This window comes from Dunckerocampus dactyliophorus, chromosome 17, assembly GCF_027744805.1.
Source record: "Dunckerocampus dactyliophorus isolate RoL2022-P2 chromosome 17, RoL_Ddac_1.1, whole genome shotgun sequence".
NCBI lineage: Eukaryota > Metazoa > Chordata > Actinopteri > Syngnathiformes > Syngnathidae > Dunckerocampus > Dunckerocampus dactyliophorus.
In genome coordinates, this window is record NC_072835.1 from 15,635,505 (window position 1) to 15,648,514 (window position 13,010).

Genomic DNA, 13,010 nt, shown 5'->3' on the forward strand with positions numbered 1-13,010 from the left:
GCAATCGCATTTTTTTCCACATTTAACAACCATTCACCTTAATTTTCACTTAGGTGTTGTATTTATACTGTGGTTTGATTAGAGAATAATAGGCGAGAATGATGGCGATTAAACAATATTTACTGTGCTAGAACAATCAGCCGAAATTATATTTTTACATCTAAAATTGTGTTAGTAATTTACTAATCACACTCCTCAACAAGGGTGTAAACTAATTATTGACGTGCCGCCTAAAAAAATAAAACGAGCGAAAACAAACGGCGATTGAGAGATCATTTTCGCATTCTTAGTCATGTGATAAGTCATATGATGTGATGACACGGAAGCGGTACCACTCTCTTAATTATTTTAGAAACAGAGAGGAACAATGGATCCGCGGGGATTTATCATGACTAAAATGGAATGAAATATATTCACTCTAGTAAAATAACAATAGGTCTAATGTAAGTCACTTTCGCTCAACTACACTGCGTACATAATTCATGAGAGCAGGCACTCTTTCACACGTAACAACCTTCGTAAGCCACGCCTACATTTTCCCCATAATCCCTTGTTTACCTCAACAGATATTTGACAACTGTTCGTAGATGGCTAAGCTAACAGTACAAAGTTTATAATAGTTAACAGTATTGTCATTATCTGTTACAACTTGTAGTTATTGAACAGCAAATGGTCGTGCGTTGTCCAGCTTGCAAAGCGGAATAAACCGAAGCTAACTGCTGGTGTTGCAGGTCAGCTTGATAAATAATTACAGTACTGTAACTACATTATTACAATGTCTGGACCCAATGGAGATCCTGACATCTCCATTGATGATGGCATCATTGAGGATGGAGATGAATTCACTGATGAAGGTAACTGACGACATTTTGGGCTGTGAAGCATATTTCATATGTACAGTATATGTCCCTATCACCATATTGCGTTTTATTTCAAATCTTTGGTACTCATGTGTAACACGAGATGGAGTCCACGTACCAATTTGAGAATCTTGACTTAGATCACAAAGGTTTTCAACTGGTGGCCCGCGGGCCCAATGCGCATTGGAATGACATCAGACCGGCCCACAACCTCCGTTCACCAGTGTTATTTGGAGACTAGTGTTTCCGCAGTCGGTCCTTAAAAACAGTAGAGCGCTCCTGTCATCTGCTGTAGAGGGTCTTTGATTAGATCGTGCACAGGGGTACCTAAGAAAGTGGCTGGCAAGTGTGCAAACAGTAGAACATAATGTTTCATATTGCTCTCTGCAGAGTTTGTGGCCATCAACTCCATGCTCGACCAGATCAACTCTTACCTTGACGACCTGGAGGAGAAAAATGATGCCCTCAATGGCAAAATGCACAAGCTCCTGGAATCCAATCGGCAAGCCCGGCTGGAGTTTAGGGCCCAGATGCTTGCCAAGGAGGAGGAGGACCACCGGTCTGGGGACAGCGGCGAGTCATCACCGGGCACTGAGGACCAGCATAAAGAGACAAGTTAATATGCACCTTAAATATCATAATCATCATTCCTCAGCAGCAACATTGTATAAATGTTCAGGCTTCATGTCTGTGGTTATGCACACTAGTCTTAAATGTGCAGCGTTTCTCTGTCATTCATTTAAACTGTAGCTATGTTCAGTGTTGTAATGTTTATTTATATACCCTGGTGGGTTAAGAAATGCAATCCAGCTGTCCAAAAAGTGACTGTTTGCAGTGGAAATTGTCAGACATTTTAATACAAATTAAAATGACCCACCCCGTTGCAGGAAAACAGAAACGAAACATCCAAAAATACATTAAACTTCCAGCATTTTAGAAAACACCACGTGTCTTGATTTCAATTTTGTCAGTAGCTGAATAAAAATACAATAAAAAGAAACTTCAGAGCTACATTGTATAGTTTTAAGATCTCAACTGGCTCCCTGCAGACACTATTAAAACTAAAAAAAGGAAATGCGCTAATGGTGACAAGCTTTGCTACATGTGAGCAAACAACTAATAAGGATGAAATGTGTTGACGGCGACAATGCAAGATAAGCTAACTTGCTGCAGTGAAGAAATAAACGGCTTTAAGAAGCTACTTCAAGCTTTTTCCTCCATCAAATATCACATCCACGAAGAAAGTGACATCACAATTCACTGATCAAACACTCCTGGTGGTCCGGACAAAAGATTTTAACAGCAGTCTTGCGAGCGGCATAAACCTGCTGTAAAGGACAAGCTTTCAAAGAACTATTGTCAACAATTCAAGACTGTGTTTTTCCAAGTGCGGTGTGGACATGTGATTGACATCCTTTTAAGTCAAACATCACCCTGCCCCCTTTCAAGAAATGCCCTAAACCTCCTGAGCCATGTCGCATTCAGTGGAGCTCACACCAAAGTCACAATTTGACTTGTGATAACACTTAAAAGAAATGATGCTGTGACCTGCTCTTAGCACTACTGCATATGTGTATACATCACATATTTCAGTGTGCTACTTGGGCTCCACATAATTATATTGTGCACGTAAAGCAGCATGGGTTTACAAGAGCCTGTGCTGATCGCAATACTTCCAAATGCAGTGTGCTTTCCTCATGTTGTAATCGTACAACAAACGAGGTCTGTATCCCCATTTTTTTTGTTGTTTTTATCTGAAAGTATATGTTTTGTGTTTTGATTAAAATACAAAATGGAAATAAACATCCACCCATCCATTTTCTATACCGCTTCTCCTAATTAGGGTCGCGGAGGTGTGCTGGAGCCTATACCAGCTGACTTTGGGCGACAGGCGGGTTACACCCTGGACTAGTCGCCTGCCAATCGCAGGGCACATATAGACAAACAACCTAGACAAACAAGCCAGGTCTTCCCGATCTCCTGACTGTGACTGTGTGGCCAACATGCTAACCACTAGAACACTGTGAGGCCGGAAATAAACATAGAATTTGGAAATAGACAGCGGCCACATGAGAAAATAAACAACACAAAGCATGACTCTCCAAATTTTGTAATAATAATAAAAAAATTGTGTGTGGAAAAACAACAAATATAATCTTTGTTTGTATTTTGGATTAAATTAAACTAAATTAAATTTGGAGATACATGCTTTTTGTTTGGACAGCAACCACATGAGAAATTAACAAAAAGCATGTACCGGTACTTATCAAAAAAAAAAAAAAAAGGACTTGAAAAACAACAAATCTTGACGTGTATTTTGGATAATAATAATAATAATAAAAAAACATTTATTAAATTTGGAGATACATGTTTTTTGCTGAGAAAATAGCACAGCAACAATCTGATTTGAAAAAAAGTATGTAAAAAAACAAACATAATTTAAATAATAAAAAAAAAAAACTAAAATTAAAATTAAAAAATCTGAACACCAAAACAAACAAAAATAGGGTTTCTTTGTGTTTTGGATAAAAACAAAGAACAAATTTGGAATTTTGGAGATATAGGACTATTGGAAAATGAACAACAAAAAGCACGTATGTCCAACTTTTATGACAATTTTTGTTCTTCTGATAAAAAAAATGTAAAAAAACAACTTCCAAACATGTGGACATACATGCTTTTTGCTGTTTATTTCCACAAATTTTGTGTTTCGAATAAAAAAATAAAAAACAAACCTGGAAATTTGAAGATACAGTACATCCTTTTTGTTGGGCGGTGACCACATGAAAAAATATAACAATTAACTACAAATAAGGTTGCCTTTGATTTGAAATCTTGGAGTTCAACTCTATTAAAGGAACTTCATCATGAATAAATACTGTCTCATTCGGAGTTGGCTGATTTGACTCACTGAAGTTGACTGCGTATTTGTGCGCTCCATCATAGTTCACCATCTACAACACTGGTGTCAAACCCCAGGCCCGTGGCCCATATGAAGCTCGGCGTGCCAATTTCTGGGTCCGCCAAAGCCTGGAACTGATTCTTCTTACACCATACGTGCAATGGATTGTATATTTAAACGGCATATAGACTAAGAGGGTGGTCACTTCAGGGTCCATGCAGCACCTCATTGCACAAACACACACACACATCACGTCTCATCTGTCCCTCAGTGTCTCTTTACGGCCCTTCTGGACCGGCGTCTGGTGTTCGGCGACCCTGTGTTGTTGTTCTTCCCTGGTAAAGCGGTAGCGTCCAGCTCCTCTCCTTCCTCTTCATTGGTGTCCTCTGTGGGCTCATTGAGCTCGGTGCTACCACTGATGGTTGGTCCATGTTCTTCTGCTTTGTCCTGGTGCTGGTGTTCTGCACTTTTCATGTTTGTTGCGAACCCTGCATCACTGGAGGGGGAGTTTCCTTCCGGGCAGTCTGCGGTAGCTTCTGTTAAAGACCTGTGGTTGTTGTCAGCAGGGGATCCACCAGCGTCACACTTTTCTTTATGTCTCTGAGGACAGACAACACAAACATGTTTAATTTTTGTTACGGTCCATACCCATTACACACAGATGAACACATAAAGATTTGCGAGTCTAGATGCAAATTCATTACTGAAGTTCGAGGGGAACAGATTTGACTGACATTTAGCTGTTGCTTACGCAAAAGCTACACAGCCCATTTCCACAAAACTTGAAGGAGGGGTGGCACATGTAACAAAGAATAAATGTATGCCAAACATTTAAAGCATTGGTACAAATCCAGATAGAGAAATTTAGGCCAATTAAATATCCTGGGTCATTCTCGTTGAACCAGGAAGTGGCCAGCTAGCAAACAAATGGCCAAACGCAAATATGGTGCTCCACATTAGTATCAAAATGGAACCTTTACGCCTTCTCCAGAGTCAAATACGTTGTCTTTGGGAACCAGGAAGTAGCCTGCTAGCATGCATACACATTTCAAAGCTTATATTGGGGTCTATTAATAGTAGAAACCCTACAAACTTGCCTTGAGGTTCTCAAAGTGCTTCAGAGACTTGCAGTGCGTGTGCAAAGCAGGGGAGTCGAAATGGTAGAACTCTTTGCAGATTTTGCAGATGAAACCGGCCACTGGCACGAAGAAGCTTGACCCTACGGAAATCATAGCAGCACAATGTGAATATAAATGAATATTGTAAAAAAGTCACAACTCTCTACTCCACCACAGTGGGTGCCCCAACAGACGGCTGCCATAAAACTGTAATGCTGTACTTTATGCTGATGTACTTTAAGTACTTTACTGTTGCAATAAAAGCCAAATCTTACCATAAAGAGTGTCTGGATCAAACTGCTCATCACTGGTCATGTCCTTCAGGGTCACCTCTCTGCGCGAGCTCCAGTCATCCTAATCCACAGGAAGCATATGTTATCAGAGCTCAGCGTTTAGATAGTATCATCAGCTCTAACCTGGTTATCGAGGGAGTCTTCTTCATTCCAGTCCTGCATGTCCTCACTGTCCTTCTCCTCCTCTTCCTCAAACTGAAAGCCATCCAAATCTGTCGGCTTGGATGCAGTGTCAGAGCCCTCCTTTTCCTGAAGCTGGTGAACAGTAAGAAACACAGTACATAGTCAATAATATTAAAGCGTTCCCCCCTTTACAGAAGGAAAGCCCTCTAGATACATTTTTTAATCCCTGCCGGTGTTCCTGGGACTGTAAGTGCGCCACAAATAGCTTTGATGTCCTGAAGAGTTTCTTGCAGACGGTGCAGGATGAGACAGCTGCTCTATTTGCAAGCTGCACACAGAAGAACAGGGAATAACACATTATCATTATTGTGTGTGTGTGTGCACTATACTGATCATTTTAGACATTAAAACATTATATTCATCTGGTTAACTAAAAGTACATGACACTTCACTGCTTCTCATGGCTAGAAGAAAAGGTTGTTAAATAACATTAGACTTATACTACGAATAAATAATAATAATACAATGCATTATAATCACTACTACTACCCTTAAGGAGGCTTGTGCATCCCCTAAAAAGGGTCTCACTCCCAACACACCCAGGTTCATATGAATGAGGTTATGTTGTGTTGTTGTGTGACCTACAACAACCAGCAGAGGGCACAACTTAAGCTCAAACTGCTCATTTTATTCAAGCAGAAGGTGTGCATTTATGTCATAACAAAAATGACTTTGGCTGTAAGTCTTGCAGTTCTGTTTCTTTTATATCCACTTCGCAGACAGGTGAAAATTTAATGGCATGAGGAAGTTTGCAGGATTTATTTTGTACTTTAGTGAATTGAACATATATTAATAATGTAATGAAATAATTACACAGCAATCCCTCCTTTATTGAGGTTAATTGGTTCCAGACCTGACCCGCGATAAGTGAATTTCCACAAAGTGGGATTCAACATTAATAAATGGAATATTTTCATAGTTAGAGCATAGAAAACCTGTACCATTATTATTATTATTATTACCAGTATTAGAGCACTCTAGGCATGAAATAACAACCCTATAGTCATCTTTACAATCCTATTACCCAATATAGTTGATATAATCAGAGAAAATAAGCCATTTAAGACATAAATAAGATGCTTGTGTGTGTTTCGTTAATGTCTTCCGGACGTGTGGACAGGAAGCGACGTCGGGGATTCAGAGTTGAGTTTTAGCCGAAGTACGGCCACAACAGTAGCCCGTGTTATTATGATGATGACTATTATAATGTTATTACTGTGCCTGTTGTGAGATAAATATAAAATATTAAAAGCCCGTCCTTGGCGATCAAGTCTGGTGCATGTTACTAGTGACACCTAGTGGCCAGTCAAGACTACAGTTCATCCACGTCTTGTCTTGCCTTATACTGTGTGTATTTTAGTTCATTTAGAGCACGTGTCAAACTCGTGCCATGGAGGGCCGAGGCACTGCATGTTTTCTCTCCAACCAGTTTCTTCTGCAGGTGATTTAATTAATGAGCTGCTTCTCTCAAATTGAAGGAGGTGTTGATCATTAAAATCACCTGCTTTAGTGACGGCTGGAAAGAAACCCTGCAATGTCTCGGCCCTCCATGGCACAACTTTAACACCCCTGATTTAGAGCATTGTTTTGCTTGAAAATGCTTAATTTAGGCCACAAATATGTAACATTTGCTTAAGTATGCATTTTTTTTGGCTAATAATAAGTTACTAACAATTAATTTGTGAAAAAACGCAAGAGTGAGGGAGCAATGTTCAAACCACGATGGAGCGAGAGGCTATATATTTTAATAAATGTTGTTTTTAAGCTTTACACTAAATATTATCATAATTTGTTTATTAGCATCATCATTACTCATCATCGCTTGTCAGTCCACTGACTCATAGCTCAGAGCCTCAAGCACTTCTTCAGTCTTTCTCCCATGTTTTTTTTTTTTCTTTCTTTGTTTTAAAAAACGGGATGGTAAATGGATGATAAACAGACAAAGTTACTTTGTGCTCTTCAGTGCGTCGATGGTCACTGATGGTGGTGGAGTAGTGAGAGCGACAGGTGGCACACCAACGCTGCGTGTCTGCTTTCTTCTCACTTTGGGTTAAAAACAAAGAGTCAGTATCAGTAAAGAACGTGTTGTTTTCTTGTCCCACTTGTTCAAATGTTTAAAAGACAGACTTGTCTTTGCTGGTCCCCTGTAGAGACTCGTGCACTCGTGGCAGCAGGGTGACCAGGCAGGCGTTGCTCATATGCTGAATCTCCATCATCCTCTGCTGGTGGGAAATGCTGTTCATATGACTCCGGAAGTTCTTTTTTGTTTTTTTTTAAAGACAAACAGATAGTTAAGGAAAAGCAAACTGCAAAATGAGCATGTGATATTTGTCACTGTTTGGCCTACTTCCTGACTGTGGCAGGTGATGGTGCAGAGGTAGCAGTAGAACTTGTTGGCGCCCTCTGCAACACTTGCCTCTACTTCTTGTTTGTCCGATGATGCCACTGGGTCATTTCTGTCCTCAGCCTGCATTCTAGAGCAGCTGTACACCTACAGTACATGGGATCGCAAAGCAGTACTGCGTATTACCAAAATACAGTTTGTGACATACTATACATACACGTGGACAACCTCCAAAGTCAAACTGAATCTGTGTTGACTTTCAAAGTCATTCCAATTAAAAAAAACAAATGCGGATGTCATACAACTTCATGTCAAATAATCTGAACTATCCCTTTAAGGTAATACCTGCTTGGTAAAAATATGTGTATGAAACTGATATTTATTCCGTCTAAGTAAACAGGGCCCATAACTGGGCGTGAAAACATTTCTGCCCCCTTAGGGGACAGAACATAACTGAGAACCACTGGTCTCTGGTTATCAACAGACTTTCCTCCTTGCTGACATCTTGTGTGACGTCACAACCTCATCATGATGATGGCATATTATTCCAGAAAATGTTCAGTTAAAAACTCCGAAGTGTTCAACTTTTGTGGGGTTTTGACTCTGGAAGTTCCACTGTATAAGGCCGCACCCACCTCAGTGGCATGGCTCTCCTCCAGACCCTCAACAGCATCTGTAGGGCCTCCTTCATCTAGATGGGTGCAGTCTAGGACCACAAAAGTGCGCTTCAGGAACTCGGTCCACAAACAAATCCGGCGTTAAACTGTAATTTTAGTCCAAAATATACATAGTGTACACAACAATATCGTTTACCTTCGGCCTGTCTGCCTTCTGTGTTACCCTCTGATGAGAGAACGTCGCCTTCTGCTTCGGTGCCAACATGCTGCTCTTGGGGCTCCTCTGACCTGAAAGTGCACAAATAAGAAAACACACGCAATTCCATTACTTAAAACAGACTTTGGGCCAGAATTGTACAATACTGCAGTAAAAGATTGCCCCACATGTCCATCTCCATCCTCTGCCTCTTCCCTGCAGGCTCTTCAAGCTGTTCCTCAAAGTTCTGTGTGGAGCCTTCCACCAATCCCTCAGGAACATCTGTGGGTTATCGGCAAAGAATACATTCTAAGTAGGGGTGTCATGAGATCTCGTGTATAATGTGATGAGATTTCTCATTTAGAAAAAACACGATCTCTGACAATAGTAAATAAATCACATAAATGAAAATGCACTTGATAATTTTGCATGTCCACGCGTGTCATTTTTTATCGTCTCTCTCCTCCAAACTGGCAGAAAGGGTTTTCATTCTGTGCATTGGTTCAGCACCTAGACGCTTCATGGAGCAACGGCGTTCGAACCGAGTGAGACCTCATGTCAATCGTACGGTCACTTTGTCTCTGTGGGGGTCGTCAGGGCGGCTAGCATACACAGACACACACAGTGCAGCAAGTAAGCCCCGTGGGAAGCAATGCAAGGTCACGTAGTAAAAATTAGGTGGGGAAAACGATGGTTGCAAAGCAAAATTCCACAGCCCCCGTGTGGGAATATACAAACCGAATGAGCAAGGTCAGCCCATCAACACGGGCGGACTGAGGGACCGACCTCAAACATACCCACCCCACCCAGTTTTCCCATCTGAGACAACACATCAAACTGCAGAGCCTTCGTCCCGACTGTGAACACCCACTGAGACGTTTGATCGTCAAAGTAAATACAAACAAAACTGCGCAAAATGGTGTGCTTTCACAGAAAGTGTAGTTTGCTGCAGTCCAAAATTAAATGTTGCTCTTTAACAGAGTTGAAAAGCCAGTATTTCAAGAAAGGCTCCAAATGTTTGACAGACCAAACAGTACAAATTGCCTGTGAAGTAATACATGTCACAAACGGCAATTCTACAACTCAATAAATGTTGACAATTATATCTTTTAGCATCAATTTGTGAGATAATAAACATTTGAAAACACACCTGCATTGTTTTGTGACTCGGTGAAATAAAAAAGTTTGTTTGTTCAAATGTCCAGTCACATTTTATCCATTGTACTTTTCTTAAACTCTCGTCTCTCCTTCTGGTGGACCCAATCTTGTGCATCATCTTATCTTGTGAGCTGGGTTAAAAAATCTACTGAAATGGCCACAAGCTCCTTCCAACTTCTTGTATTGCATATTTACAAGGGATGTCCGATATTGGCTTTTTGAAACTGAAAACTGAATGGTGCCACTTACCTCGACTCCTGTCTCATTGTGAATCGCATCTCTACATTTAGTGACCCGAGGCGTGGGTAAAAATGTCGACTGACAACAGTGACAACGAGGCCGTGCCGGCGCTGCTACAAGCTAATGACTTTGCTAACGACAGTCCTCTCTGCGCCGGCAGACCCACGCCCGTGATTTCAACATATCCAGCCCAGTTTCGACTGCGAGGAATAACACAGGACGTGACCAAGTATTCCATGTATTGGCGCCGCTGCATGCCTTGATGACAGCAAGACCACAGGCCTAAATACAGCGTTTTTTAAATGATCAGGTTTCATTAAGGGGAAAAACCAGATTCCGATATCAGCCAATAGTACATTTGTATGCCAATAATACCGGTGGGCCGATATTATCAGACATCCCTAATATTTACCTGTTTCAGTGTCATCAGCCTTGCTAGCTGCTGGAAGGTCATCTATAATTTTGCCTGCCATCTCCTCGCCGTCTCTCTTCCTGTCCTGCTGGTGAGCGCCAGCCTCCTTCACACAGATACATAAAGAAACAGATGCTGATACATATGAACACTGGTGTATGCAGCTATACAGCATAAGACTTGACCGTTTTCGTTGTTACCGTGCTGGTGGTGGTAGAGGAGGGGGTGGATGCTGTGCTGGTGGCAGCTGCGTTACTGTAGTAGCGAGGGTGAGGGTGGAAGGGCCGAGCAGCAGCCGCAGGGAAACCCATGAGGGGGGACTTGATGGCCATCCCCATCGGAACTGGCCCCAGTAGGGACGACCTGTTTGTCGCAGTAAAGAACTGACGGAACTGCTGTCCAACCATCCCGAAGCCCCGCATGTTACCTAAAGAAAGAGAAACAGAGAAGTATTAAGTTAATCAAGCATGAACTTAATGTATGAACAGGTACTATTTTTTTTACTCTGCATCTGTTGCATCAGTAAGGCTCCCTGCAGCATGGGATTGGGGCTGATGAGGGTAGTCTGGGTTGCCTGGCACAGGTTGACCATCCTGGGAGGGGCGGCTGTCTGTGGAGGCACAGGGATGCCCCTGGAAACAACACAAAAATTCCGTTAGTCTTTACAGTTGACCTTGTTAAATTACAAGGAATATTAAGGGCACATTGAAAAGAAAAAAACCCCAACAACATTAAAACAATAAAAAACAAAAATAAAGCTGGAAAACCTTATCATCATATTTTATCTTATGTATCTTTATGGATACATTTGTTGGCAAGATTTATTCTCATATCACTTTTCTACTTGATACTACTTTATGTAGTGCCCTGCGATTAGCTGGCGACCAGTCCGGGGTGTACCCCGCTTCTCGCCCGAAGCTGGGATAGGCTCCAGCATACCCCCGCGACCCTAATGAGGATAAGCGGTATAGAAAATAGATGGGTGGATGTTTATTTCCATTTTGTATTTGAATCAAATGGATGGATGGATACTAGCTTATGTAATTTACAACTTTTATGCAATATTTTGACTTCAATATTATTATTATTTGGAAATTATTCTGTGATATGATTGATTCTCAGAACATTTTGACTTCATTTTGTATGAAATTACAACTTTAACATCATTATAATATTTCAGTTATTTTAAGTAATATTTCAGCTTAGTTCTCCTGGTTGTGACCTTATTCTAATACTTAGCGTTTGTAATATTAGTTATTTCCTTTGCATTTATTTCATGTATGGCTTTACTTCAAACCAATTAGAAAGTTTACAACAATGGCCAGGTTCATTTTTATTACTATTATGAGCAGTTTACTACAGTAAGTTGTATGTTAGAGACACAAAACCAAAGCAATCACACAATAACGTTACCTTTCGGGAGAGCAAAGGTCAGGTTTAAATCACAGTTAAGCAAACTACAACCTGGAAGTGTGACAGTACCACATTTCATTAGTTTTCTTTAATAAAATAATCTAACTTTATAACACAAATCTAAATATTATAGCAGGCCTCATAATTAACAATGTAAGCGAGGTTAATGTCAATGCATAACTAAGCCAAAAACTTGACCCCGGAGCCCTCAGCAAAGCCTCGGCCTCGCGTTATTACACTCACCGCTGTGTCTGGTGGTGGTGATGGCCGACAAGATGAGCTGGGGCCGGCTGTGATGGAGGAGGTGGCGGCGGTGGTGGTGGAGGCGGTGGAGGAGGAGGCTGCTGGTGCTGGAAAAGTTGCTGTAGCTGCCGCAGGTGTTGGTGGAACTGCTGTTGCTGCTGCTGCTGGTGGTGGTGGATGTGTGGGTTGAACATTACGAGGTTGAAGTCCCCCGTCTTTCATCCAACAGGTTGCGGCTGACAGACGGTGCAGGCACTTGGAAGGGTAAGAAGCTAATGCTAATGCTAACTTTCAATGACCGCTTTGGGACACAACAGGTCGCAAATGACAGATAGCTAGCGTTAGCGTGCGAGCTAACACAAAGCGCTAAGTTATGATTTGCGTTCGTCTGTTACCTTAGCCGACTCAAGGAATTGTTTATTCAGAGAAGGAGTGGATCACCACCGCCAAAACTAAAAGGAACTCGCAACAAGCTACGAAACAAACGAGAAAACCACCGCCATGTCACAAATAAACAAAGCTACATTAGCCACCTCTCAATGGCCAAACAGAGTCTCTTAGCTTCGCCGAGCAGGCAAGCAGCTCCACGCGTTTACATCGGACCTTTTCGAGACGTTGTTATCACCACTTACTTCACAGCTGTGGAGAGAAGGCGATGATGATTGTTTATTATCCTTCAAAAATCATAGACATGAACGAATTTCCTTCAGCCCGGTTGCAATCTGCACAGAAAGCCAAACTCGCTTCTTGGCTTAGCAGTGAGGGGATTTTGTCGGCCTCTAGTGGTCAAATGTAGAACTGAAATTTGCAGCCATTCTAAACCAATCTTCATTTTTCATGACATTTTGAGTAATTACGTTGCAGAGATACTAAATATGTATAATTATAAAGTGGACAAAATGAACAATTAGTATTTGAGCACATTGCTGTTAGGAGTGCTTGTAAAACGACACTAATAGTTTTCCTGTCCATGGTTCTTGCGGATTCAGCACCATGGACAGATCTGAACTGCACTTGTTTGCAAATCATGG

At 41.4% G+C, this 13,010-nt stretch overlaps 3 protein-coding genes across 18 annotated transcripts in view; 2 read left to right on the plus strand and 1 right to left on the minus strand.

The window, feature by feature from the left end:
• Positions 1–370: 370 nt before the first annotated feature.
• Positions 371–1,860, plus strand: bbln (bublin coiled coil protein). Its single transcript, XM_054757957.1, has 2 exons — positions 371–854; positions 1,251–1,860. The coding sequence occupies exons 1-2, from the start codon at positions 776–778 to the stop codon at positions 1,478–1,480; spliced, it is 309 nt and encodes a 102-aa protein (XP_054613932.1). The 5' UTR covers positions 371–775; the 3' UTR covers positions 1,481–1,860.
• ciz1a (cdkn1a interacting zinc finger protein 1a) lies at positions 1,603–12,756 on the minus strand. Its single transcript, XM_054757952.1, has 15 exons — positions 11,980–12,756; positions 10,828–10,955; positions 10,524–10,750; positions 10,324–10,429; positions 8,702–8,795; positions 8,514–8,605; positions 8,336–8,406; positions 7,704–7,847; positions 7,484–7,614; positions 7,306–7,399; positions 5,511–5,624; positions 5,297–5,428; positions 5,156–5,234; positions 4,860–4,981; positions 1,603–4,362 (listed from the first exon to the last, which is right to left on the minus strand). Exons 1-15 carry the CDS (start codon positions 12,171–12,173, stop codon positions 4,030–4,032), a joined length of 2,061 nt encoding a protein of 686 aa, XP_054613927.1. The 5' UTR covers positions 12,174–12,756; the 3' UTR covers positions 1,603–4,029.
• dnm1a (dynamin 1a) overlaps positions 12,140–13,010 on the plus strand; it is a 50,595-nt gene continuing 49,724 nt past the window's right edge. For 10 of the 16 annotated variants that reach the window (XR_008566601.1, XR_008566600.1, XM_054757945.1 and 7 more), the window contains exon 1: positions 12,143–12,243. The gene's annotated coding sequence lies outside the window, so the exon portion shown is untranslated. Of the gene's footprint in view, positions 12,244–13,010 lie in introns of all 16 variants that reach the window. The other 6 variants (XM_054757938.1, XM_054757950.1, XM_054757948.1 and 3 more) reach the window with 3 other exon arrangements.

Bases quoted from the DNA above. Each gene is read 5' to 3' on its own strand.
- bbln (XM_054757957.1), top strand. From the start codon at position 776: ATGTCTGGACCCAATGGAGATCCTGACATCTCCATTGATGATGGCATC. The intron at 855-1,250 runs GTAACTGACGAC...TGCTCTCTGCAG, and splicing joins AGATGAATTCACTGATGAAG to AGTTTGTGGCCATCAACTCC.
- ciz1a (XM_054757952.1), bottom strand. From the start codon at position 12,173: ATGTTCAACCCACACATCCACCACCACCAGCAGCAGCAGCAACAGCAG. The intron at 8,407-8,513 runs GTAAACGATATT...TTGTGGTCCTAG, and splicing joins AGAAGGCAGACAGGCCGAAG to ACTGCACCCATCTAGATGAA. The intron at 5,625-7,305 runs GTAACTTTGTCT...TTCTGTGTGCAG, and splicing joins GACGCACTGAAGAGCACAAA to CTTGCAAATAGAGCAGCTGT.